The sequence below is a fragment of the Numenius arquata genome, chromosome 12 (genome assembly GCF_964106895.1).
Source record: "Numenius arquata chromosome 12, bNumArq3.hap1.1, whole genome shotgun sequence".
Lineage (NCBI taxonomy): Eukaryota > Metazoa > Chordata > Aves > Charadriiformes > Scolopacidae > Numenius > Numenius arquata.
Genome location: NC_133587.1, coordinates 5,247,580 through 5,274,855, shown reverse-complemented (window position 1 = coordinate 5,274,855; position 27,276 = coordinate 5,247,580). Strand labels below are relative to the sequence as shown.

The 27,276-nt window shown below is 56.9% G+C and overlaps 1 protein-coding gene across 1 annotated transcript in view; it reads left to right on the top strand.

Moving 5' to 3' along the window:
- The first annotated feature begins 4,216 nt into the window (after nucleotides 1–4,216).
- NOL4L (nucleolar protein 4 like) overlaps nucleotides 4,217–27,276 on the top strand; it is a 61,980-nt gene continuing 38,920 nt past the window's right edge. Inside the window, exons 1-3 of the mRNA XM_074157093.1 lie at nucleotides 4,217–4,525; nucleotides 22,129–22,284; nucleotides 25,998–26,109. Of these exons, the coding sequence (XP_074013194.1) occupies nucleotides 4,217–4,525; nucleotides 22,129–22,284; nucleotides 25,998–26,109 (577 nt within the window). The remainder of the gene's footprint in view (nucleotides 4,526–22,128; nucleotides 22,285–25,997; nucleotides 26,110–27,276) is intronic.

Here is a 27,276-nt window from a genome sequence, read left to right as displayed (position 1 = left end):
ATGCCAAGGCAGTGTGTCTATTAATCTTTAAGGAAAAGATAATGCTTATCACTCTCCTTTGCGCTGATGGAGCTAATGGATGGTCATCGTGACCATCACGGCAGTGATAAAACCCAAATCGGTACTGTTCATGTGAAAATATCCAGGTTCAATGGACATGCAATCTCCTCCCTCAGCTTCAAATAGGTGGGCTGAAGTAGGAGAAGACTTCTGTCCATGCCTACAGTGGTGCGAGAGGACATTCCCTTTTCCCTTGGCTCCTGAGTGGTTGAACTTCAAGGTGGGGAATTTGGAGAACTCAGTGATACCTCAGCCAGGAGGTCTAATCATGGTGAAGAAGGCGGCACCACTCCCGGCTAAAGCAACCCCTCAGCAAAAGCAGTGTCCTTTTACTCTCCTCCTCACTCAACATCTCCTACAATGCAGCTGGACTCCAGCCCCGAGTGCTTCCCTGGCACTTCTGGACAGCCAACTGCCACCACACCTCCTGCAAAGCCTGTTCATAGGAAATCCCACCCACCCCTATGGCCACCCCAGTGCCAGCTGGTTCTGGACACCAAGTTCAGCTGGTCGCTGCTTCGCACCGTGCGGGTGGGATGCCCATATGCTGTAGCAAGCTAAGAGCTGAGCCTGACTTCATCCACAAAGTAGCCCACCGAGCCCCAACTGTGCAGAATATCCTTCTCTTTTCTGCCATTTCCATCCCCAGCTGCTCCTTGCAGCAGTCCCCTGAGAAAGCTGTGCTTCCATAGCTGGCTGAGGCTTGAAAGGATGTCCATCTTATTTTTAGTGGTCAGCAAAAATACTGCAGTGCACTAGCAAGTTCCTGTAGGCATCCTGTATTATGTGGTAGAAAACCCAAAACAAGGAAGACCACCTGCACTCCCCAAGTCCCTCTCCATCAGCATCATATTGGGCCCAGTGCAAGCTGGATGGTGACACTGGGAATTTTTTGAGCAGTGTCCAGTGATCCAGTGGGGTAGAAAGGGTCAACATAATTTACAATGGCGCATTTCAATAATTAATTTCAATGCTCCCGTGTCACAGACATCCCCTGTTTTCACCGCACCCCCTCTGGCATGGCTAACCCATGGCTCGGCTCCTGCAGCACTCAATTCCCACCTCAGGGATCTGTCGGATGGGCACAGTGTGGCTGGCATGGGGCGAGGGGCAGTGACAAAAACTGCCCTTCAGCCAGTGAAGTGCCCTCACCTGCCTTCCTGCCTCCAGCCCTGGGCGTGTGGCACCATGGTTGCCTGTGCACAGGCTGCCACCACCATGCCCTGCACCTCCAGCACCAGCCTCAGACAACTCCCTGACACATCAAATTACTCTGCCAGGTTCCCACAGGCTCCTGACTCCTGCTCCTACATCCTCACACCATCCCTACCGCTGCTGACAACGCAGGCAGCCCTCGGTACGCACCACTGCCATGCCCTCAACCAGCACGGAGCGGGCATGTGGCACTGCCAGGCGAGCATGGAGCACATGCGTGTCACTGTGGGGAAAGCATGGCTCACACATGTGGCACCACTGGGAGGGTACAGAGCAGATGCATGACACTGATGGACAAACCGGGAGCACATAGGTGGCACTGCCAGGTGGGTACAGAGCACACATATGGCACCAATGGACAGACCAGGAGCACATGCATGGCACTGATGGACAGATGGGGACCACATGTAAGGTCTCTTCCCGATCCATTCTATGTTTCTATCATTCTATGATTAATGGACAGACTGGGAGCACACGTGGCACTGATGAACAGGGAACATGTGTGGCACCAGTGGACAGACTGGGAGCACATGCGTGGCACTGCTGGGTGGGCATGGAGCACACGTGGCACCAATGGGCAGACCAGAAGCATGTGGGTGGCACCGATGTGTGTGCATGGGGCACACACATGGCACCGATGGACAGACAGGGACCACATGCATGGCATTGATGGACAGACTGGGTGCACATGTGGCACTGATGGACATGGAGCACACACGTGGCACTGATGGACAGACTGGAACCACATGTGTGGCATTGATGGAGAGACCAGGAGCACATGCGTGGCACTGCTGGGTGGACATAGAGCACACGTGTATCACCAATGGACAGACCAGGAGCATGTGCATGGCACTGATGGACAGACAGGGACCACATATATGGCATTAATGGACAGACTAGGTGCACATGTGGCACTGATAGACATGGAGCACACGCGTGGCACTGATGGACAGACTGGAACCACATGTGTGGCATTGATGGAGAGACCAGGAGCACATGCGTGGCACTGCTGGGTGGGCATAGAGCACACGTGTATCACCAATGGACAGACCAGGAGCATGTGCATGGCACTGATGGACAGACAGGGACCACATATATGGCATTAATGGACAGACTGGGTGCACATGTGGCACTGATGGACATGGAGCACACGCGTGGCACTGATGGACAGATTGGAACCACATGTGTGGCATTGATGGAGAGACCAGGAGCACACGCGTGGCACTGCTGGGTGGGCATGGAGCACACACATGGCACTGATGGACAGACCAGGACTACATGTGGCACTGATGGACAGGAAGCACACACGTGGCATTAATGGACAGACTGGGACCACATGCATGGCATTGATGGACAGGCTGGGAGCACACGTGTGGCACTGCCGGGTGGGCATGGAGCACATACACGGCACTGATGGACAGGGAGCACATGCGTGGTACCAGTGGACAGACTGGGACCACATGCATGGCAGTGATGGGACAGACCAGGAGCACACGCGTGGCACTGCCATGTGGGCATGGAGCACATACATGGCACTGACGGACAGGGAGCACAGACATGGCACCACCACGGCACATGCGTGTGACTGCCGGGGAGACACAGAGCCACAGCTGCCGACTGGGACGGGCGGCCCCATGTCGCCCCCCGGGCCAGCTGTGACCGCCCACCGCCACAGACCCCTCGGAGACGGAGGAGCGGGACCGTGGCCCGACCCCCCGCCCCTGCGGTGGCGGGGCTCGGTCACGCCGCGGGACAGCTGCCCGGCCGCAGCCCCCCCGCCGGGACACAGGGAGGATGCTCTGCCGGCTCCCGCCCAGGGAACAGGCGCGGAGGGCGGGGGCGGCTGCGGGGGAACGGAGCGAGGCACCGGAGCCGGGGTCCGGCCTTTGTCTCCCGCTCCGGTGCTGCCCCGGGGCCGTGCTCGGGGCGGGGTGCGGCTCTCCCGGTCCGGCGGGACAAACCCCGGCCGCTACGTTCAGCCCCGGTCGAGGGCGCTGCGAAGCGACGCCGGTTATCCCGGCTCCGTCCCGTTCGTTCCAGGCCGTTCCCGGCGGGGCGGTGGAACAACCACCCCCCTCACCACCACCGTTACCGCTGCCCCCGCGGCTCCTCCCCGGTTCTGCGGCCGCTCGGCAGGTGCCCGCCTCCGCCCCCGCCGGCCCGTCCCGCCGCACACGTGCGCCCGCGCCCCGCCGGCCCTTTGTCTGGGACCGGCACCTGGATCCGCGTCCCCGGCTTCGGCCGGTCCGTCCCCTCGCTCCCCGGCCCCCGTCCGGGCCGGGGAGGGGGAGGAGGGGAGGGGGGGGGGGGGAGGGTGGGGAACGACCGGCCGAGCGCATCCCACCGGCGGCGCTGCGGGAAGCGGTGGGCGGCCGGCGCGGAGCACGAGGGCTGGAGCGGGGCGGGGGGCGAGGGGGGGGGGGGGGGGGGAGCGGAGACCCCGGGGCGGGCCGGGCCGGGGGTGGGTGTTGGGGGGGGGCCCGTCGTCGTCGTCGTCGGAGCGGCCGCTCTAACAGGTGGGATCCCGCTGAGAGGAGGAGGCGGCCGGAGGGGGGCGGAGGAGGCAGGGACGGGCGGGCGGGCGGGCGGAGGGAGGGAGGGGGGACGAGCCGGAGCCGCCTGTGATCCTGTGACAGGAGCGGCTGCTGCTGCTGCTGGCGCCGCCGGTGCCTCCCTCCGCCCGGCTCGCCGGGTCGCTGTCCGAGCCCCCGGCTAGCCCCCCCCCCCCCCCCCCTCCCCCCCCTCCCCCGGTTCCTTCCTCCCTTCCCCGCTCCATCCCGGGCCGTCGCCCCCCGCAGACCGTCCCGGGCCGCGCCAGCGCCGGCCGGGCTCACCGCGCCGCCCCGGCTGCCCCTCCGCCCGCTCCGGGACAGGGCGCGGGGCCGCCGCCGCCGCCGCCGCTGCCGCCGCCGCCGCCGCCGCCGCCGCCGCCGACCGGGCGATGCCGAAGCCGCCGCTGCTGCTGCGGGGGAGCCGCCCCGGGGACAGCGAGCTGGGGCGGCAGTTCCGGGACTGGTGCCTGCGCACCTACGGGGACTCGGCCAAAACCAAGACGGTGACCCGGAGCAAGTACCAGCGCATCGCCGAGGTGCTGCAGGGGGGATCCGGCTCCGGCGGCGGCTCCGGCGGGGGGGAGAAAGGCAAGTTCCAGTTCTGGGTCCGGTCCAAGGGCTTCCGCCTGGGAAACGGCACCAGGGAGGCGACGAAGATGGGTCAAGTGGTGGTATATGTGCCGGTGAAAACGGGAACGGTTAGTGCGCTCCGTGCCCCGGGGGCTCTGTGTCTGTCTGTCTGTCTGCCTGCCTGTCCGTGTCTGTCTGTCCTCCCCGGGGGTGCGGGCGGGGGGAGTGGGGTGGGGGTGGTGGGGGGGGGGGGTTGCCCGGGGCGGGGGCGGGCACCCCCGGGGCCCCTGTCCCCCGCCACCGCCACCGCCGCGCCGGCCCTGTCCCGTCAGCACCGGGCGGCCCAGCCCCGCCGCGCCGCCGGCCGCCGGGAGCGCGCATGCCCCATGCGGGGCGCGACGCGGGGCCCGGCCGCTCCCGCAGCCCCCGCCGCTCCCCGGGGCACCCGCCGCGCCCCCGCCGCCCTGACCCGCCCGGGATGCGGATGGGGAGAGGCGCCCGCCCGGAGCCTCGCACCTTCCGCCGACCCCCCACCCCCCCCATCCCCATCCCCATCCCCGTCCCCGTCCCATCCGGTGCGGCCGCCGTCCCCGGGCGCTGCCGGCGCGGATGGCGGGGGGTGGCGGTGCCCCGCGCCCGCCGCCGTGCACCTGCCCCCGCGGGGGGGCCGCGCCGCCGCCCGGTGCGGGCCTCGCCGCCCCCTTTCTCCCCCCACCCCCCCCCACCCCACCCCCCCCTCCCCGCCCCGTCCGATCACGTTCGCCCGGCATTTCCCATCCGCCCCACGGCCGGGGACAGGTCTGCAGTCAAGGGCAGAGAGCGGCGGGGAGGGGGCGCCGGTACCCCCCCGCCCCCCTCCCTTTTCCCCCCCCTCCCACCCCTCGCCGCCGCGCCCTGCCCGCCCGGCCGCCGCGCCGAGCGGAGCGGAGCGGAGGGAGCCCGGCCCGCTGCGGCTCGCCCGGCCCCGCCGTCCCGCGGCGCTGCCCGCCCCGGCGCGGCCGCTGCAGCCGGTGCCCCGCGGGGAGGTGGTGGTGGTGGGGGGGGGTGCGGGCAGCGGCAAAGCCCGGATTAGGGCAGCCCCCCACCCCCACCCCCCCGCCGCGGTTGCCCGCGGGCCGCCGTCCCGGGAAACTCCCCCGCCGGAGCCTCATTGTTCGGCGCCCCGCCGGGCCGGCGGCGCGGGGCGCACCGGCCGCCTCCCTCCCCTCCCTCCCCTCCCTCCCCGCCCCGCCGCCGCCCGGGGGCTGCCCCGCCGCCCCATTGTTCCCGTCCCGAGCGCGCTCCGCTCCCCGGCGCGGAGGGAAACGCGCAACTTTGGCGGCCCCCCGACCCTGCGCGCAGGGGTGCGCCCGGCGCGGCGGCGCTCCCCCGGCCCCGCTGCCCGGTGTCGGGGGTGGGATGGAGGGGGGGGGACAGGGGACGCGGCCGGTCCGCCGCCCCGCCGGGGGACCGCTCCGGGCCAGCGGGCACAGAAGGGCTCCGGGAGGGATTTTTTTTCTTTTTTTTTTTTTTTCTTTTTTTTTTTTTTTTTCCCTCCCTCCCCGTCCCTCCCCTCCTCTCCCCGCTGCTGCTGCTGCTGCCGCTGCTCTAAAGGGTGCAGTGTTTTCTGTGCACACACAGACTCCAGCATTGATGTGGCTGGAGGATGCTTCCATTGAGGGCAGCCCATCTGTGGCAAATGCTTCTAAACGCACTATTTACCTCCCATCTGGTCTGCCTTATTATTGGGGGGAGGGGGAAGGGTCATTATTTCTCCCTTTCCCTTCGTGGTGCTCAGAGGCGCCTTTCTTTCTCCCCTTGCAGCCCCCCTCCCCCATGCCATGCCCCAAAAAAATTCTTCGCAATTTTTTTTTTTTTTTTTTTTTTTTTTTTGGAGACCTCTTTGCAGCCCTCCTCTGCTTCCCCCCCCCTCGCCCCCAGCTCCCCAAAGAGCCCCTGCTGAGGGTGGATTAGGAGCGGTACCCCCATTCCGCAGATCCCGCACTTCCCCCGGGTCCTCTCCATCTAGCCGGCGACTCTATCCCAGATCTTCCAAATGCTGCAGAGTCATGGTACCCCAGAGAGGCCGAGCCAGACTCCCTCGACCCTGCTGCTAGCTAGACGCCCCCTCCCCTTTGTCCGGGAGGGGGTCCCTAGGGTCAGCAGCTCAACGAGGCCGGCGCAAGCCCCCGTATTCCCAAAGGGCTTCTGCACAGATGAAGTTTCAGCAAGGAGCGTGTCTAGGCCCCCGCATCTTCGGTGGCAGAGTCCCTGCAGGCTACAGATAGGAGATACACCCAGGCTCCCATAAACCAACAAACAAAAAGCAGGCATGCCCTCGGGGGACAACTGAATTTTTCCGAGGGGCAATACCGCTTATTTCCCAGCGCCTGCCGGACGTTAGGGCTGGGAGCGCTTTCCAGAGCCACTGGCTGTAGGGAATACCAGTCATTGCGCTCCCCCAAATCATCGGCTGCTGGGTCTGTGGAAGTTGTTGCCTCTGTCCCGGCCCTCCCCAGCCCACCGTGCCCCTCTCTGCCAGGAATCCCGTGGAGACGGTTTCAGACGGATGCAGTTGCTGCCTTTTGGTTTTGCCTGAAGTGGCTCTCAATTTTAGAGATAACTTGACCGGGATTTTCTTCAGCTCCTGATAATTCAGTGCTCTCCTCGTCCTCGGTGATTTGGGCTGGGTTTGGGGGTGTATTTCATTTCTCTCATGCATGCAGTCAGCTAATTCATGAAGCTGATATGAGCCTTTTGCTCGACAGTGAGGTGTGTATTGTGGTTAAACGCCTGTTTAGCTGCTTTTCCCAAATTCTTCTGGAGCGGCATTTCGGTTGCTTTCTCCTGGCTCTGCTCCTCAGCAACCTGATACCGCTCGTCCTGTCCCCTCGTCCTTCTCGGAGCACATCTGCCGGAGGAGCAGCGTGCTCGGGACTGTCCCACGGCTTGAAGAGACAGGCAAAGCACAGCACCCAGCCGGGGTGCAGCACGGGGGGAGGCGGGGAGGAGGGGTGCGCGCCGCTGTGCTGTGTCTGCAGGTCGCTACAGGAAATCCGAGGTACCGGGAGTGAAAGCTAGATGAGAGGTGGTAAAGAGCGTGTAGAGGGCAGCAGTGGGGATAAGATCTCGCCTTCCCCTGACAGGGCTGGGGCCACTCCTCCTCTGGAAAAAAAAAAAAAAAAAATTAGAAATAATCCCAAATGCAAAAAATAATATACACCGCCCCCCCCCCACACACACACATACAGCAGCAACACAGTAGAGTTTTTCTTTTTGGCTTACACATCCTGAGCTGGTTTGTGCATTTTCTGCGCATCTGTAGCGAAAACATAATTAACATGTGGTTATTATTTTCTCTCCTGAGTAACTTTCCCTTGCCCTGCTCCAGGCCTCTCATCAGAACAGGCCTAATCAGATTTGGGTGGCTTGAGAGCTGGGACTGTGCACTGAGAAGGGGGCATCTGCCTTAGGTGGTGGTCAGAGCAGATGGTGGTCTTCTCAAAGAATGCACTGGGAATAGGAACAGCAGTGCGGACGGATGTCTGGCACAGAGACTGTTCAGATTTCTTTTTCCCAGATGAACGTCCCAAAGATGCTGGACATTTAACACATACAATTAAAAAACCCCTATGCAGATAAACACACGAGGTTTAGCAGTGTAGGACATTGTTGTCTGACAGCCCTATTCAGGTACAGGCTGGATGCTGCATCCTTTAGGTCAAGGAGTTGGAAAAAAAAAACACATTTAGGCTGTACCGAGGAGGAGGAGGAGGGTATCTTTGTGTGCTACTGCAGCGCAGACAATGGATACAGCCCAAAGTGCCCGGGTCTGCCCTTCTTTCACGTGGATAATGCACGCTGAGGTGTAAAACACCTCGTTATCTGCGGACTGGACCGAACCCTGGCACTGGATAGGCAGCCCTCTCCCTTCTCCCCAGATTTGCTAAGAACTGTGGGAGAATTTGTTCGTGACAAGGTGCTAAGATGCAGTTCATTATAATCTCCTGTCCCTCTTGTCCTAAGCATTTAGCATCATTTAGACAGTCTTTCTCATACAAATGCGGAGCGAGATTGGAGACGTGGCGCAGGGAAACGGACATCGGACATCGCTTGGGTGACATCGGGCGCTGCGGATGGGTTTGGCCGTAGTGGCAGGAGCAGGGGTGTGCAGGGGAGGGTCGCCCTCAGACTTGGGTTCGGGCATTAGCTGCGGGAGCGGTTCCGCACCCTCTCTGAATCGATGCCGTACTTCGCCCGTGCGTGGTGGGAGCTTGTCACAACTCCGGAGCGGTGGCCAGCCTGGCAGGACAGATTCATCCTGGCAGCCCGTGATGCAGGCTTGGAGGACTGTGGGGTGAGGCAGGGGGAAGCCTGGCATCAGACCGGCCCTTCGGGGACCGTGCGGAGGCTGGGGGATTGGGTAGGCTCTGCAGCGCTGCCCGCGTTTGATTTAGCTTTGTCCTGCTCCCTCCCTGTCCCCGGCAGAGCTGACACGAGGTTCTGGGGTTCCCGTGGGCGTTACTAAAAGGCTGAGGACATTTGTGCGGGTGAGTTGGTGTTGTACAAGTACAGTTCACGTGTGCTGGCTGCCCCGGAGCCAGATGTTCAAAATTATTTCACGATCGTGCCTGGTGAAACTCGCCCGAGGAAAGGTACCATCATGGGGGGAGAGCTGTAGAGAGAACTGATGAGGCCAAAAAGCAAAATGGATGGAGGCCTTTCACCGACAGCAGGAAAAGCATCACAGGTCACACCGGATAAATCTCACAGTGCAGCCTATCCCTAAATACATTTTAGCTCCAGAGACAGGGAGCGTTGTCATGCGAAAGCCGCGGTGCCAGGCCTTGGGACAGCATAGCACAGTGGCAGAACGCTTGAGCTGAGGAGCCGGGCATGTTGGAAAGATGCTGCTCCAACAGCTAATAGAGGCTACATTTTTCCTGGTACAAGTACCCTTCAATGCCCATATTCAGTGCCCCAAAAAAGCTGCGCATCCATAACCTCTAAGAACATTAGTCAACAGAAGGTTTTCACTATGTGAATAACCACTTAGACTTTCTGTGGACTTCAAGTGATAAAAAAAAATAAATCAAGCCCATTCAGAAGAGCCTTAGACAAGGCAAATGGGCCTGAGGGTATTATCTGAGAAATTGTCTATTACTTCTATAGCACAAGCCTTACTTAGAGCATACAGAGCCTTCACCTGCTATGAAATAGCCTACCCCTGAGCACGTGGGGCAGCCCTGGCTTTTCCAAGAAGCTGATCCGATGGCAGGTTTACATTTAAATGTGCACTTAGGAGACTGGCACGATGCTGGCCTGGGTGTGTGGTCCCATCCAACCCAGTCTGGAGAAAATCTCCTACATCGATATCCCTTCCAGATTCAGCTCTGAGTCTGCACAACATCAGGAGCAGTTTTTACTTCTGAATCCGCTCCTGGTAAGAGTCACAGCAGCGATACCCAGTCCTCTGGGCCTGAGAGATGGCTTAAGCCCACCAGGCAGCAGCAAAAACCCCCAGTACCTTTGCAAGGTGAATTTAAAGAGCTCTGACGATCTGCAGTTACGCAGACTGGCAGAATGAAGTTCCTCGCCCAGCTGGGAGCAGGAGAGTTGGCAGCAAAGCCCGTTTCCAGCTCCTGCCCACTCCCACCCCTCTGGGACAGCCTGCTGAAGCCGCTTCTAGGGATAAGGGGGGGAAGACAGCATCTAATTCAGTCCTTGCTTTTTTTTTCTGCCAAGGCTTCAAGCCTGATTATAAGGCAGCCCCACCGTGGTTGTTGGTGTTGTGATACAGCGCACATGGCACAGCTCCAGAGGGAGATACCACCGTCCCCAGACAGCCTCCGCCTCGGGGACTGGCTTTGGTCACCAGCGCTGGTGAGACCTGGAGTCACATCAGCAAAGGTCCCACATCCCACCTTTCCTCCCAGTCCCAATCCCAGTCCCCTGATACGTCTGACTGAACAGTTTCTAAAAGAATAATCTCTCTTTGCCGTCTACGCTGTACATCCTGTGTGATTCCAGAAACACTGATGGCATTGCTGATCCGAGAGGAACAGCGTTTTTTGGGTAACTTTCATCCAAAGGTTATCTCCTTCACCCCACAAGTGCTTTCAGGTTTGTGGTTCTTGGTGGGTATTGCTCTGAAGAAGGTAAAAAAGCAAACAAAGAAAGCACAGCTCTGCAAGGCCTTGTTAAATGAAGCTAAAATGGAAAGAAATCCAGGTGTGATGAGGTGCCGTTGTTCTGACTCTTCAGGTTACGTCCTGCCTTTGCAAAGGAAGAGAGGTCCAAGCACTCAGGGCCCTGAATTAAGGAGAAGCTGAGAGGACTGTCTGTAAGAGTGATGTGTAGGCTGTTCTCAGCTCTTCTCATGGGCCGTGAGTCAGAGGGGCTTGCTCTGAGCAGGGGAATTCGGTCGCTGACTCAGGACAGCCGCAGAGCCCCGGCGAGGTGGCCACGCTCCTTTCAGTGAGGACTTTCTCAAGAATCTCTTTGTCCAAACCATTCTCAGCAATGATCTCCTGATAATATCATTTCTACAGCCTTGGTTTTGCTGTTACTTTAGGCCTGATATGATCAGTCTGTGAACTTAAGTTGTGGGCAAACAAATGGTGGGGAAACCATGGAGGCGTGGAGGAGCATCGATGGGGTGTCCATTCGCCCGGCCCGTGCAGATGCTCTGCCTTCCCAAAACCTGGTCTGCGTTGCTGTGACAGAGGAACGCATGTTCATACCTCTTATCGTTAGTGCAAATTAGCAATTACCTTCCCCTGATCCTATATTAGCTGTGCCCACATCTAAAGAATTGCATCAAGATGGGCCAAAGCCACCCCTGGGTTTCGGTGCCTGGTTTAATTAGCTGATTGTAGCAAAGGCAGGTACCTGTTGGCCAAAATCATCGTCTTCATTGGAACGGTGCTGAATTCCACTTTTATGGCTGGTGCCAAAGAGTAGCAATTTATTTGAGGAGGAATAGCTGCAGACCGTGTGTGCGTGTACATGGGGGCAGAGAATAAGAGCAGAGGTTTGGCGTAAGGGCTTCTTCCCTGCGTGTCTGAGATTAAGGCAGCGGAGTTAAGTTAAGCGGAGGGTGGTTGTGTCTTACCAGCGCGGTACAGGGCCTTTCGTGGACTGACAGGCGGGAAACCGAGATGCTGTATGAATGGTTTCTCTCCGTCCTTGCTCTGCTTTGGCTCAGCAGCCCAGAGGGACACATCTCCCTTCCAACATACGGGCAGAGATGATGCAGGAGGCTCAGACGGACGCATTCCTCGCCGAGAGGAAGGGGATGTTCTGGGGAAAATGGGGTAACTCAGTCTCTGTGGCTCAGTTTGGGTTTTCTGCTTGCCAGGTGAGATGATGGGTCTATGTTACGGGAGTCCCTGGGCTGAAGAATGGATCTGGATTGATTAGGCACCCCCCCCAAAAAAAAAGGGAAAATAAACTTTGGGACTCCTGGCTTGGCTTGCATTTGAAGGAGCAATCTCAAAGCAAACCCTGAGTCATCCACTCATCCAGACTGCCGAGACATCCCAAACCTTCTGGGTTTCAGTGCTGCAAGTACCGTCTGCACTGGTGCCCAGTTACCCATAAGGCATTCCAGTTTGCAGTCTCACAGCACTGGGACAAGCAGCCAGCCCGGGGGAGCTGGTCCCTTGGGGATCCATTCACATTTGTCATTCCCATCAGCGGTTTGGATGCCGGTGGTGCGGCTCCCGGAGCCGGGACCAGGCATCTCTGCCGGGCCGGGAGGAAGCCTGCCTGCTCCCGCTCACCTGCGCTGGGTGTTTTGATCCAGCGGAAAGCCCTTGAGCTGGTGACAAAGGTCTGGATGTGGGCTGGAAAGTACAGTCCTGTCTCTTAGCAACTGGTTCCTACCTCTGAGCTCTCGGAGCCGTGTGTGGGACAGAGAGCATCAGTCACGCTCCTGCTGCAGCAGCAACGCGCCGAGGAGGGGATGGGGGATCAGGCCGGCTCCAGCCACCGCCAAGACGCTTAAAGAAGCTCAGGCATTTCTAACACAAGCAGTCATCTGTGAGTCCTAATCAAAGCTTCGGTTTAATTGCTTTCCTCGTGCCCTTCTCTGCACGGGGAAGGGAGCGGCGATTGGCTGGCGGCGGCGGCTGCCTGCCAGCTACCTCCAGAGGCTGCTCCGCACTGCCCCGGCTTTTTTTGGTCACAGGGGTGGGGACCAGGGAGGGAGGAAGAAAAAGGAGGACACGGCCCATGTATTTCTAGAAAAATTAGATGTCATAGGGTCCTTCCCTGAACTCCTCTGCACCGCACTTGGGAATCCCCCGTCCCTCTCGCGGACATTTGCATTGCTATTTTCTCTCTCGGTGCTCGGTTCTGCTGTTTCACCCTCATGTTTCCTCCTCCTAACCAAAAGCAGCTCCTCTCTGGTGAGCGTTTCTCAGAGGCTCCCTTGCCAAGCACAGTTTCGTAAACATTTTCACGAATCCTCTGCTTTGTCCTCCTAATTAACCATCCAATTGGCCCCCAATGGAGCCTTCACCTCTCCTGTGAAGATCCTGCTTGCACAGATTATAACCTGTCAGCTGCCAATTTATTCCTCGCACAGAGGGCAGGTTATATTAATTGTCTGGCTTCCCTGCCCCGTTTGGTTTGCTCTCCCTTTCTTCTGCTCCCAGTAGCATCCCTGTTTGGAGACACAGACTCACAGAAAGCCAGGGGGACCCAGATGTGAAGCAGCTCCATATGAACCATGTGTCCAACCTGCCGTGATGCGGCTCTTAGACCAGATGTGATGGGATGTTGCTGGCCTGTGTCAGACCTGGGAGAGGGGTCTCTGTGGATGGAGTACCACGATGGAGCGTTAAAACATGCATGACTTCTGCTCCCCCCACGTGTAGTCTCAGTCAAGAGCTCAAAAAAATCCACTTGGCCGTCCCAGGTTAACGGGGAATCTTTCCTGGGCATCGTTTACAAGTCAGAGCTGGGATTTTGGAGAGTTGGGGTCCACCTTGTGTGCTTATGTTGGAAACATCCAGCATACAGGGGGGGGCTTACCTGAATGCAGGGAGAGACCTAACAGATTTCCATCCGCGCCTCTCCCCCATGCCCCCCCCAATTCCCTGGGTAGGACCCCCCACCCTTACAAAGATGGATGTAAATGAATAAACCTAGAATAAATGCTCGTGGTGACAGCGGTAGATGCCTGCTCTCACCGAGGGTAGCTGACGTGTTTTGCTGGGTTCCCACAATGGGAAAGGGGGTGGTGGAGTCCAGCATGACCATCATTTAAGGCGCAGTATTCTTGAACCCAGCGCACACTCACGGGGAGCAGCAGCGAGTGACGTGGTGGGATAAAGCGGGAGATTGGCATTTCCAGGCTCCGGCACCAGGGACGGGCTGTCGTGACGCCACCGCGGCACGGCCAGGCTCAAGTCCTGTAGTGCCCTTACCTGGTGAGGAGGCTGGGCTTGGGGAAGGGAGGGCGTGCAGGCGTTTAACCCCCCCCCCCCGCGCGAATGGCTGCTGAGCTGTCAGCATTTTCCTAGAGGCACATCTTGCTCTTCCTGTGGGAGTCTCCTGACTGTGGCCCACATAACTCAGAATTGCCAGGGAACAGGGAGCTGACACCAGGATGCCACGCATCCAGGGCTCAGCCTCTCAGCCCAGCCCGACCTTGATTCACTCTAGCATCATTTGTAACTTATTTTACATAATTTTGCTTGCCACTGACGAGCTGAACTGCCGCTGCTGCTCTCTGCCTCCTCCTCCTTAGTTTCATTTTGACATCCTCGTGTCCGCGCTGTAGGTATGATGATGCTGCACGGCTGCCCTAACGCTGCTGGGTCTATTCCCAGGAAGAGAGGGGTCACCTTGCTGTGACAGGTAACCTCATCACTTGTTACCGTGCCTCGTTCCCCTCCAACTTGAAAGATTTTTGCTTCCGTAGTGATCTTTATTAGATTAGTGCCTCGGTGCTGTGGAGATTGCTCACACTGATAAGTTACTTCAAGAAAGAGCCAGCTCTAAACATGTTCCGAGTTTGTGTTACAGCTATCTATTTTCAATATTTTTTTGATGCCTAGTTTTAGATTTCTTTCAGGATACTATGGAATATAAACCCCTATTCTAATTATAAATGCAGTCTACCATTTTTCCTGCTTTTTCCCACCCCTGCAGCTTCCCCCCCCAAATCACCTAAAACAAGATCCAAATGACATTAAGCAGTAGCTAGCCATCTTTACAGATTTATTAAAAAAAAACAAACAACAAACCAAAAAAACAAAACAAACACAAAACCTCACATTTTAACTCTACCTATATCAAAACAGTAATAAATACTGCAATATTATAATAATCCCCAAATAATAATGTCCATGATACCTTCCCTGGTAGCAAGCCACCGTGCGATGTTATCCCATGCGGGTCACGGCACGCCGCAGAGCCCAGCAGTGCCATAGTCCCCAGTTGATGGGTGGGAAGACGACGGCCCCCGGGGGGATGATTTTCTGGGCAGCTCAGTCGGGTGCTCAGCCTTTCTCACCAAAAACAAGAGAAAGAGTGCTCCGACGGCAGCTTGGGCTGCTCCACGGCCCCCGGTATTTTGTTATCCTTCAAACATCCTGCTCGCCTGCCCTGTAACCCTGCCCACAGGCAGGGCAGCGCCGCCTCGCCGCTCCTTCCCGGCAGCCAGGCACGGGGTGAGGTTTATTGGGGAGCGCTACGCTTTCCTCTGCTTTTCCCAGATCCTGTGGCTCCTGCCGGCAGGCAGCCCAACACTCCCAGGGAAGCAGCTCTGCTCTCCTGCGCGGTGCAAAATGTTCTCTGCCTCCTGGGCAGAGCAGGCATCCCAGGAAGCCTCCCTGATTCCCGGGATGGAGGGCAGCCCCATTTTCCATCCACCGGACCCTGTGCCCACCTACTTCCCCACCTTGCCACCCCACAGCAAAGCCCACCTGTGCCCTCTCCGCAGCCAGAAGCAGGGCTGCCATTTCCAGGCTCACCCCTCCCAGGCCGCCGTGTTTTCATTCCTAGGGCTGGGAGCCGGGAGAGAGGAATAAGTCGAGGTCAGAGCGAAGGCCTGGACCCATCTCGACAGCTCAGCTGCTGGAACAGCAGCTCCGCTCCTAAGAGGCGCCTTTCCCCCACTGAAGGGCACACACCTCAGCTTTGTTTGCCGTCTAAAAATAATGCGCCCGGCTCCCCCTCACAAGGAAGTATTTACTTTGCAAAAAAGAAAAAAAAAAAAAAAAAAGTGTTGTGTACAGTTCTGGGTAGAGAAACAATGCGGATGCACCCAGCGCAGGCTGGCGGCCGGGGCCTCGGGCACACCGGTGAGCCAGCTCCTGGCCTGAGTCAACGCGTAGCTTTGGGGAAAACGACTTACTCTTTGTGCTTTGGTTTCCCCTGGAGGAATGAAGTCTCCTGGGCTGGAGTGAAGCTCAGCTGATGAGCAGAGCCGGGGCTGGTTTTACTGCAGTAAGTAGGACTGTAGCTCTAAGTGCGGGATGGGACTTCGTGTTTGCTTGGCGGTTTGTGCAAAATGACATAAATGCTTAGCGCAGGGAAACGTCATCAACATTTCAGCAAATGTTTTCCCCCCATTTTTCAACCAGAAGTGATCAGAAAAATTTCCCAGCAAAATATTTCCAGGAGAAAAAAAGAGCAAAATCTGTAAGTGAGGGCTTTTCCCACAGTCTTCTGATGGGTTCTTTTTATTATGAGCAATACAGCTGATATTGTTCTCAGCCTAGCATTTCCCAAGTGCCTATTTCTAAGGCTCGCACTGGTGCCCGTGGCATGAGGGACAAGAGGAAGAGGGAAGTTCGAGGAATTTAGCTCTTCTTTCTCCTCGCAGCATTAGCAGAGGGAGCCTGCTGTGGTTTAACATATCCCCCGCAAAAGCTGCTTTCATCCTACACCTAAATACCATGAGGAGTGAACTTCCTAAAGCCCTGGAGAAGTCTAAATATAGAAGCCAATCAAGGGCTGACTTCCCAGAGATGAGAAGTACCAAGAACGGTTTCTTGATCAAAAGTTGTAAGAGTCCATATTGAAATAAAACGTCTTGTTTTGGTACTGAAGCCTGTGCAGAAGGAGTAATTGCAGAGGTGGGGTGTGCTGCCTGTGCTCGCCGCTCTGTCTGCCAGCGGTACCCACGGCGCCGGGCATGGGAGGCAGCCGGGGAGGCCATGGGCTTCCCAGGGAGATGGACTCGAGGTATCATCCCTGAAGCACCTGATGGGGATGTCTTTGACCCCACGGAAGGATTTAATCCCTTCCTGTATGTCGTAGTTTCTGTCCAACTGCTTTTTGCCGTGCGTGTCAGCTCCTCGTTACAGCTGATTTTTTTCCAAAGAACAGAGATTTCCTTAGAACAAAACACAGGGTGTAAAAATTAGAAAGGCGCCTTAAAGAGAAAAGAGAACAGAGTGCTTCAGGTAAAACACAACCCCAAGTTTGCTAGTCTCAGAACAGGTACATGATGGCACCTTCGTGCACGCAGCAAAGGGAACCACCAAGGGTTTTCAGTGCGGGCAAGGGATGGCTGATTGCCACAGAGATAGTGCTGCTGAGCGAGGGCTGGGGAACCCGTGGTCGTTCCATGGGATGGGTTGCTCCAGCATGGGACAGGGGAACCCTGGTCCTGACCTGGCTGGGGGAAGGCAGCTGTGCCCCGCTGTCTGCGGGCAGCAGGAACGCAGGCTGAGAGAACCATGCTGCGTCTTTCCTGCATGCAAGGGAGGTGACCTTAAGGGGCAGCTCGATACAGCTGGCCCCAAACCTCCCGTTCGGGTGGCCTGGGGATGAGGGTGGCAGCAGCCCTTCCAGACAGCAGTGGGAATTTAGAGTTTAACGTACTGGGGAGGGGGAGATGCTGTGGCTGGGAGATACGGAGATGAGCACTTGCATGTGGGAGGCATGAGAAGAGGCGAGGGCAGAGGGCCTGCTCCCCGGCCAGAGAAGAGAGCGCAGCCATTATCAGGCAGGGCTCTGCTGGCAGGAAGCGGCTTTTGACTCACAGGAAGCTGAATTCGGCTGGTATCAGCCCCTGGCGCGAAGGCCAGGGGAGCATTTTATCTGCCGTTGAACACAGCAGATGGGGAAGCAGTCGGCACTCCCTCCCATCCTTCTCCTGCTCCAGCACCCCCTGCCCAATGGCCTGCCCCTCTGAAAAGGGCAGCTTCTCTGTGGAGCAGCAAAGAAGGGGCAGCTTCCCGGGCCCCAGGAGAGCTGCCAGCCCTGCTGGAGGAGGCAGAGATTGTCCCTACCAGCCAGTGCCAGGGCAGTGCCAGGACCCTCCAGGCGTTTGAGCCCAGCCCAGGCAGGTACCAGGTTCTCCAGTTGGTCTGAAGAGGAGCTGGGAGCAGATAGGCTTTGGGGAGCTGGCTCCCTGGCTTGTAGCTCCTAAATCAGAGAATCTGAGGCAGGGAAGGGCTCGCAGGGACAGGGAGCCCTGTGCACGGAGCCTGCTGCTCGTCCCTCAGCTTCTCCATGGAGCTGCCCCGGGGTTGGGAGTCTGGTTTCGCACGGGGCGGTGGCAGCTCGCAGGGTCTCAGGGTGGATGGAGGTCACCGCGGAGGGGATCGGATGGCAGCTGCCGGCCCTAGACCTGCTGCCCTGTGGAAAACCCAGTTTGCTTGTCAGCGCTGTAGTTTAGCTGCGAATCCCTCCTGCTAGGACAGTTTTCACACACAGGCCGGGGCGGCTGAGGAATGGCGGCAGGGGCCTGCGGTGGCCCACTGGGTCGCTGGGAGAGGGAAGGAAGGAGCCGGCTGGGTGGGGGGTGGCCGACCATGGAGGCGTGCGGATGCCGCTGTGGGGCTCTAAGGCAGGGCAGGCCCATGTGGGAGCCATGGCAGGGCTGCCAGGAGAGCAGCAGGGAGCAGGCGGGACAGCTGGGGCCTGGGGCGGTGGCAGCCTGCCCGGTCCCGGGGGCCTGCCCATACCCCGGGGCCGTGGGGTGCGGGACGCGGGGTGCCCGCGGCCGTGTCGTGGCCCTGCCCGTGTCCGGTCGGGGCCCTGCGGGCGTGAGGAGGAGGCGGCGGCGGGACCGGCCCGGCCCGGCCCGGGGGAGCGGATTACCGCCGGCAGCGCGCGGCCCCGCCGGTTGCCATGGTTACCCCGCTACCTGCCGGCGGGGCCTCAGCCCGGGCCGGGCGGGGAAGGGGGGGGGGGGCGGCCTTCCCTCCCTCCCTCCCTCTCCGCCGCCGCGGCAGATGTCACCGGGCCCCGCCGCCTTACGGGGCTGGCCGGGCCCCGTCCCCGTCCCCTCACGCCGAGCCGGGTCGCCCCCGCCCCGAGTGCCCGGCCCCGGGCAGCGGCGGGGGCTGCCTGGGGAGGACGGAGGGCGGGAAGGGGGAGCGGGCCCCGGGGGACGGGGGTCGAGCGGGCCCTCCGGCAGGCAGGAGGGAGGGTGGGCGGCTGCCGAGAACAAAGATGCCGGGGCAGGGGCTGGGCGGGCGAGTGCTGGCAGCGCCATGGCCGGTCCCCGCGCCTGTGGTGGCGCAGCCCATCCTGGTGCCTCGCCCCAGGACATCTTCTCTGCCTGAAATGGCTGTCGCCTCTTCACCGGCCACGCTGGGCCTCGGTGATGACGGTCACCGCTCCCCGGGTGGTGAGGTGACCCCGGCCCGAAGCAGCCCCCTCCCGGCATGGCTCTGGGCTATAAATAGCGCCCGGTTGCCCGAGAGCAGGAGGTGGCGGCGATGAGCGGGAGCGAAGGCGCAGGGTGGGCGAGATGGAGCAGGGGAGGCCGAGGAGGCGCGGGAGGAACCCAGGCGCTGGGGCCATGCAAGAGGCTGGAGGGGGTGGGCAGGGGGATGGGGGACTACGGGGGGTCGTGAGGTGCGAGGAGGAGGCAAGCAAAAATACGTGGGACTAGAGGAGGTGGGGAAAACAAAGGCACTGGGGAGGAAAAAGACCTGATGGGGAACCTGGAGGAGAGGAGGTGAGAGGGGAGAGAGCACTGACGATGCTGGGAAGGTGGGGAGGAGGCGGGAGAATGGGGGGGGTGAGACCTGTGGGACAGGGTACACAGGGATGGAAAAGGAGGAGAGACTGGGAAGGGGGAGAGACAAACTAATGCTGGGCAAATGTAGGGAAAAGGAGGATGCCTGTAAGGTGGCAAAGGGGCTTTCTCTCCTCAGTACCTCAAATGCCACCTGCTCCCAAACGCTTATCTCAAGGCTGAGCTTTGCTCCTGAAATCTTTTATTCATTTTGGGGGCAGGTGACTTCCAATAAAGCCCCAGCATCAGGAGGGGGTAAAAGCATCCCTTATTCCTATCCTTCTTCCCAAATGAATTTTTATTGCTTTTTAAACCTAAGGGTTTTTAAGCTGTTCTGAGATATTACGGGCTCTGACTCATGCCTTGAATACCCGTGAGCAATACAGGGTGTGGAAGGAGGAACCAGAGGGGCGTGGGCCCCTCTGAGAGGTAGTCTATAGTGTGTGTGTCCTCTTAAATCCTAGGTCAACATTTGGTTATATTGCCAGATATAAACCTCTGTAATCCTAGAAGCACTGACTCGATACAGCTTCTTATACCCAGTGGCTTTGATACCGCGTGCATCTCACCTGCTTCCCAGAGCTAAATAATCATCACGGGGAGAGAAGTCACAAGGCTGACGAGGGGATGGAGAGACGCGAGGAGTCAGGGGAGGGTCACTGCAGGGAATGGGATGTTGAGGATGCAGCTCCGGCATCCAACCGGGGTGGAGAAGGCAGCACTGGATGAGCAGAGAGGCTGTAGCAATGCCCAGACCCTGAGGTTGCCATAACTGCATTCGTTCTGAAACCAAAGAGGAAATAAGGAACCACTGGCCATGCAGGGAGGAAGGTTTTAGTTGGCTGGGATGGCCCTGGAAATAGTGATTTGCATACAGGTTTGGTTACAACCTTAATTTTGAGGGCTCTTCTTCTTGCATCTGACTCTGCATTTTCTCCTGATGCATTTTTCTTTGTCCTGTTTCTGTAATTATCCTCATTTCAACCTCGCTCTGAGGATTATTGGTCAGTAGGAAGCCTCCTAATGCCTGCTCCTCCTTGGCAGGGGAGTACCCATGCCCTCAATTCAAGTGAAACTCCCTGAACGGTGACAGAAGAAATCAGATCTATATTCCTCAAAGACACTCCCGCGGGGGAAGTTTCCCGACCCTCACCACGGCAGCACTGCCACCCTGCCCCTTGTGTTCGTTCTCAATATTCTCTTTGTTACAGCCACCTTTATGTACGGCTCAGGGCTCCCCGGGGAAGGGAGAGGTGGCTTGTGTTGGAAAATCCTCATGCCCGTGTCCCGGGTGAGCACACCGACCCATCCCACTGTGGTTCGTGCCCAGTACGGTGTTCTCTATTCTGAAATTAGGGTGAGGAGCCAACTTTAACGGGCAGCGTTTTACATTAAAAGACTGCTTCCCCAAGAAAATAGTCTTTAGCAGAAGGCGGTCCCTCGAAATGATTGATTTCTGAGAGTCCCTTGACTGGTGGCTTAAGAACAGCATTTATTCGATCTATAGACCGTATAAGATACGCGGAGCCCACCCTCCCGTACCAACAAAAGATGAAGGTTAGGAGATGGGGTGTTCCCTTCGCCTGCAGCCCTCTGCCAGCCGCCGCCTGCCCTCACAGGTGAAAAAGATAGTTAGCAGGTCGTTGAGATGTGCAGGTTGCTTCTCACCAGCCTGGTGTGCACCAGCTGGACAGCATCCAAGCACCCCTTTTTGGAAAGCGGGCCTCAAAAGGATGCATTGTATACATATATATGTATGTATAGGCGTATATAATATATATATTTTTATATATATTATATATATTATATATATACACATACATATGCAGCTGTCTATGCAACAATGGCATTTTTTTCAAGGAAGAAGCTAAGCGACTTCCTGAAGCCTGGCCCTTTTTCGGTACCCTCTGCCAATACAGTAGCCATCGTCTGTCTCTGTTAGCCCTCCCCGCTCTGGTGCTCTGTGCCGGAGCCCCGTTAGCAGCTGCCGGGTACCGAAGGCTGCCTCCCCTTCCCGCGGCGCACCCTGCCAGCGTGAGCTGACACCGCCGGTGCCAGTCAGCTCGGAGGAGCCCTGCTCCCCACACTTCCCACTCCCACCAGTCTGTCACCACTGCCGTGTGGCAGAATTACTGCCTCCTGCTCTCCGGCACATCCGAACACACAAAGAGCTGTGCTGCTGCTGCTGCCAGCGCTCAGCTGCTCTGCGTATGCGAGAGAGGGAGGGTGCCTTGGAAAGGTCAGCGCGGGGAAGGAGGGCGATTCTGTCTCCTTCCTTTAGGGGCTGTATCCTGGCATCGCAGTGAAGCCTTGTCCCGCCGGCTGATCCATGTTCATGGAGACTGCAGCCAGGCAGGGTGCCCCACACTGGGGGGCTTCCCAGGATGGTTTAGTACCATGTGCAGGTCCAAAAAGCTTCCTCTGCCCGTTCCCTGCCTACCAAAATCATCCCAAATTATGAAAATTGAATTTCTTGATTGGTTGTGACTCCACTCTGGATTCTTCCTTTTTTTTTTTGTTCCTGGCCCAATTTCACTGGCAGCTTTAAGCAGCACAACAGCAGCAGCCGCCACTGCCCTGGCTACAGCAAGATCCTCCCTGGAGCACTGTTTAATTTATCCCCCACATCCCCCGTGCCCAAGGCAGCCCGGGGCTGAAGCACCATGGCTCTGCCCCCTCCAACCGCGTTAGCCCCGGGCCGATCTTGTCACCCCTGTCACCCATCGCTGACACTAACTCAACTTGCCTGCACTGTTGTAGGGGGCAGATGGACTGTCGGAGCCCGAGGGCATCTCTCTGAAACGCGTGGCTGTGGTGGAAGATTTCTTTGACATCATATACTCGATGCATGTGGAGAGCTCGTCAGAGCCGGGCAAAGCACCCAAACATGCCGGGCAGAAGAAAACCTACCGAGCGGTGAGACTCCCCCTTCGCGTGCCCCGGGCAGCGAGGGGACGGGAGCGAAGGGGCAGGGGGGTCGTGGGCACCCCACGGGGATGGGGACAGGGATCGGAGGGCGGGCAGAAGCAGAGCCGCTGGTGGGAGGCAGAGGCGAAGGACAGTCCTGTTTGCCTGTGCGGGGAGGCGTGAGAAAGGAGTCGTTTGAAGGCAGAGCAGCTCTGCTTGGGAGACGGGAAGCTGGGCTGCAGTGGCAGCATGATGGTACGGCTGCTTGGAGAGGAAAGACCAAGTGAATCATAGAAAGACAACTGTACATGTCTGCGGGGAAAAAAAAAAAAAAAAAAAAAGAAAAAGAAATGCTCAGTATTACTGATGGGCAAGGGGATGTTTGCCCTTGTGCCCTGTGCACTCTGCCCCACACCATCTGCCTCCCTGTCTCCCTCAGCCGCAGGGAAATGTCTCATGTGGGCTTTGAAGGGCAGGAGCAGACAGGAAAAGGGACAGGGGCATGGCCAGAGCCTGTCCCTCTTCCCCACTCCGGTGGATGCTCTCACCAGCCCATGGCTGGGCTTCCTCCAGTACAAAATGGAGGCAGGCACTGAGCTAAGTCTCGTCAGGTGTTCCATGGATGCTGAGAACCAGCTCTATCCATCCTGAAACCACTCTAGTTAGGTCAGGAATAATTTAGCTTGAAGTGTGCTTCTCCAGGGAGCTTGCTTTTTCTCCTGACTCTGCAGAGCCCTTCAATGCAAACATTTGGGCTCTCCTTTTGCAAGAAGAGCTGAATTTACTGTCCAAACCCGAGCTACTCCCTTGAATCCTACAGCCCCAAGGACCAAGTCGCTTAGAGACAGAAGTGGCTGGCTGGCGGCTTATGTCTCTGGTGTATACATCATCTTGGAGAGGTCTGTGCAGGCTGCCCTGGTCTCTGCGATGATGCCTGAGATTATGCAGGGCTGGATGTGCTGCCAGAGCAGCTCAGGGGTGGAGTCTGTCCTGCCCATCCTACCTCTGTCCCTGTGTCCATCCATGGCTCTTTGTGCTGGCAGTGCTCGAGGGGCAGCCCAGTGCCCTGCAGCCCCCCGGCGTGTGGTGGGAGCCCCCTGGGAGCAGAGCTGTGAACACAGAGCTCATGGCACTGCTCCATGCCCTGCGCACTCAACTCCTGCCCCTGCGGCACAGCCCCTGCGGCTGGGGGCAGGTGACCTCTTTATAGTCCAGGGAGGGGGCAGCCCCACCAGCACAACCACAATGCAAAAACTTTCCACTCATTTCCCCCGCAGACCACTCCGACCCTCCCCTAATTCCTTCAATTCAGCTCTCTGGAGGACTAATCTGTGCCCTGCACAGCCTCGGGGGAGCAGGCTGGATCCGTCTGTTTTCCCAGGCCTGCTCGCAGCAGTCAGAGAGCTTCACGCTCCACCCCTCCGTCTCCCTCTTGAGCTGAGATCATCACATTAGCAGCCTGTATCCCCTCCTGACCTGGCAGGACGCGGCTGGCTGGGCTGGCTGGCCTCGCTCATGCCCTGTCTCCCTGGAGCGCCTTTGCAGCCGGGGCTGGAAGGTGAAATGCTGCATAGCGGCACCCCGCGCCCTGGCTCGGGTGCACAAAGGGATGCTGCTGGGCGGTCACCTCGGGAGGTTTCAGTGTCCCCTGCCGTTTCTCTCCCTCTCCCTTTCCCCACCGTTTCTGATTAGAGGCACCGGAGAGTTTGCCCTTGTCCGTGACCTCCGGAGGGAGGCAATCAGAAAGGGAGTTTGGATGGGAGATAACTCATCAAGGAAGCTGTCTGCTCTGCAGAGCATCAAATCAGCTGAGAAATAACAACTGTATCACTAAAATTAGCTGAACATTTGCAGCAGAGACTATGGGCTTGCTTGAGCAAAAAGAGGTAGGGAAGCCGGGCTGAGCCCCGCAGGCAGCGGGAGGGGACGGTTCCCTGCCTGCGCCACAGCACCACGTTTGCCGCCGGCAATTTTCAGGCCCCTAATTTCAGCGTTTCTGTGGGAGTCCCTAGCGTTCATGCATTGATAAATATCACGCAGAGGCAAAGGCTGAGCTGGGCAGCCCCTCAGTCACAACAGAGCTCGATGGGGCTGGAGCTAAAGAGGAGAAGAATCCCATGAGGACCAGGCACCGCATCCTCCATTTGAACGGCTGGGACAAGGTCCCTGACTGAACTTTCCACCCATCTGGCATTAGCATGAATGTAAAACCTCGGGCTCTGCTGCCGCTCAGTGGAGATAAATGTCTCTCCCTCCCACCGCAACGGCAGGTCACGGGGCTGCTTTAGCCATGATCCAGCAAACCCTCTGCCCCATTGCATGCCTTCTATAAGATTATTTTCTTCCAAGCTTAAGCTTTTTCCCTGTAGGGTAGAAAAAGGCTTGGAATTTAGGTATTTTTAAGTTTTGTCAACAAAATAAGGTGGGAGGGTGATACCTGCTGGCCAGAGCAGTGGGATCAGGACATCCTGAGCTGCTCTCCTGGCTCGGCCCCGTCACCAGCCGTCGCTGGCGAGGTGTCTGGTTGCAGCCCTGCTTCCCGTTATGAGCCCCACTTCTGCCGGGCTCGCAGCCCCGAGGACTGGCACAAACAATTGAATTTCTGTCTGCTTTATGACCCCACTTGTAAGTGCTGTGACCCCTGCTGGGGTCACGGCCCCTGGTTTGGGAACCGCCGTGCTAGGACAAGTCACTTAGACCAAACAGGATGGGTGATTAACCGTAGGAACCAACCCCAAAGTAAGAGGTGGGCTCTCCACCTCTTAATGCCTTCCAATTAAGACCAGATGTCTTCCTGGAAGATGTTTTAGGCAAACCATGGGACTGTAGGAGAACCTGGGTGAAGTTCCCTGACTTGTGCTACACAGAAGGTCAGACTCTATGATTTGATGGCCTTACAGAAATCTACATTAAAATCGCTTCATTCCTTCTCCAAATAACCTAGTCTTGATCTCTAGAAATACTGTAAAATTGCTGCTGGCAGGGATTAATTGGAATAAGAGGACTCTGTGATAGCCAGGCACCTTCTGTGGGTGCTTAGGTCTGGATATAGTGTTTAACTTCAGGCATCCAAGTTTTAAATATTTATCCTTAGCTTTTCCTCATCTGTAAAATACAAATATTCCACAAAGGTTCAGGAGACTTAATTCATTACTGTTTGTAAAAATGTTTTCAATTCCCTAGATAAAATATGTCACAGAAGTGCAAAGTATTATTAACAGTAATTGATTGTCATTGTGGGAAAAAGTGACCTGCCCTTACAAAAGATTAATGGATTCTTCAGGTTACTGGTGTGATGGTAATTAACAATGCAAACAGAGCTGACGAGACCTTACTTTCCCATTTGATTCTTACCCGTTTGTAGCTTTGCTCTTCCCAGACTTTGAGAGGTAATGGAAAGGAGTTTCTGGGAAGGAGTGGCTACTCAGGGAGCCTGAAGGTCTGTTCATTTGTGTCCCAGTGCCTGTCTCACACACCAATTACCCTCCCAAAATGTTTCTCCAGTTGGAGGAAGTGTTCCTACAGTTGCTCCAGAGGGAGGGATTCAGGGATCCCAGGACCGGGCTGAAGGGAACAGTGTGTTGCTCTGAGTCGTTGATGTTCTCGGCCAGGCTGAGCAGACGAGGTGGGAGGGTGCCGGTGGCCTCCCGTGCCCCACACCTGGCTCTCCGTTAGGCATTCTCCCTCGCCCAGGACATACAGCCCTCTCGTTGTTTCCCCAGATTGCAGAGACCTATGCTTTTCTCCCGAGAGAAGCTGTGACCAGGTTCCTGATGAGTTGCACCGAGTGCCAGAAGAGGATGCATTTCAACTCCAACGGACTGGAGCCCAAAGGTAAAGGCCAATGAATTCTGCCAGCAGAGCTGACACAGCGTGTCCTACCAGCATGGTGTCACTGATAGCTCTCAGGATACGATCTCATTGATGAGATACTTCTTAACCTAATGGTTTTCCTAACTTATGTTATTTTTCATGCCTTTTTATAGCCAAGCTGAAAGAATTGCTTAAATCTGTTTTTTCTGTCACTGTTTTCAGCTTAGAGAGCAGAAGCAGCCTAGCTTGCTTTCTCAGCTTCCCCAGTGCAACCGTACAAAGCTTGGGTCAAAAATATTGCAGATATGTCTGCAGTCAACCCATAATCGTATGTGGGTGGAAACTTCGATTTCTGAAAAAATGTGACCTGAAGTTTTTCCTTTAAACTATTAATTTTGTAATGAAAAGCATTGAATATGTCTGAAATAACTGAAGTTTCTGATAAAGAGGTAATTTGAATTAATAGATATGCACGTCATGATCCTATTTTTGATAACGGAAAGTGTTTTGGTAATCAAAGTTATATTATGCCTATGCATACAGCCAATTAGTGTGGCCATTGTGGTGGTTGGCTCATTATGGTTCTTTTGTAAACGGAATCAATCTGGAGCTCCTAGGCTTAAAGGATATAAACGGTGCATAGAATGGGACCAGGTTTTCTTCCAGAGAAAATGGTTGAAGTTGATGTTTGTGTGGTTTTTTTTCTGAATTACAAACTTGTTCATGATCAAGCGCAAAGCGTCAAACTGTGTCTGAGAGGTTTCACCCAACAGAATTGCTTCTTTAAAAAAACATAAGCAAACTGCAGAGAGTCACACTATTTCAAAACTGTTAAGGCAAGCAGGCTCATTTGGCAGCTCTTATCAAGCAGAGAAGCAGAATTAAATGAACAAAGGACCCAACAATAGAAAATTTCTTATATTAAATACTGATTTCCAACTGTTTACTGCTAGGAGCAGAGCTAGGGACAGCCCAGAGGTTCCGTTTAAGTGGATTATATGCCAGCTACCCGAAGCTAGTGACTGAAATGCTTTGTACTTGTTATATTTTTCAGAAACTCTCCAAATAATCCTATGTGACATTTATTAGTCTAAGCTCCATTACCACAGAACTTCCCACTCTGCCGGCTAAGGGCCCGATCCCTCTTTCCAATTAGGTCAAGAGAAGTTTTGGCCTTTAGCCTCACTG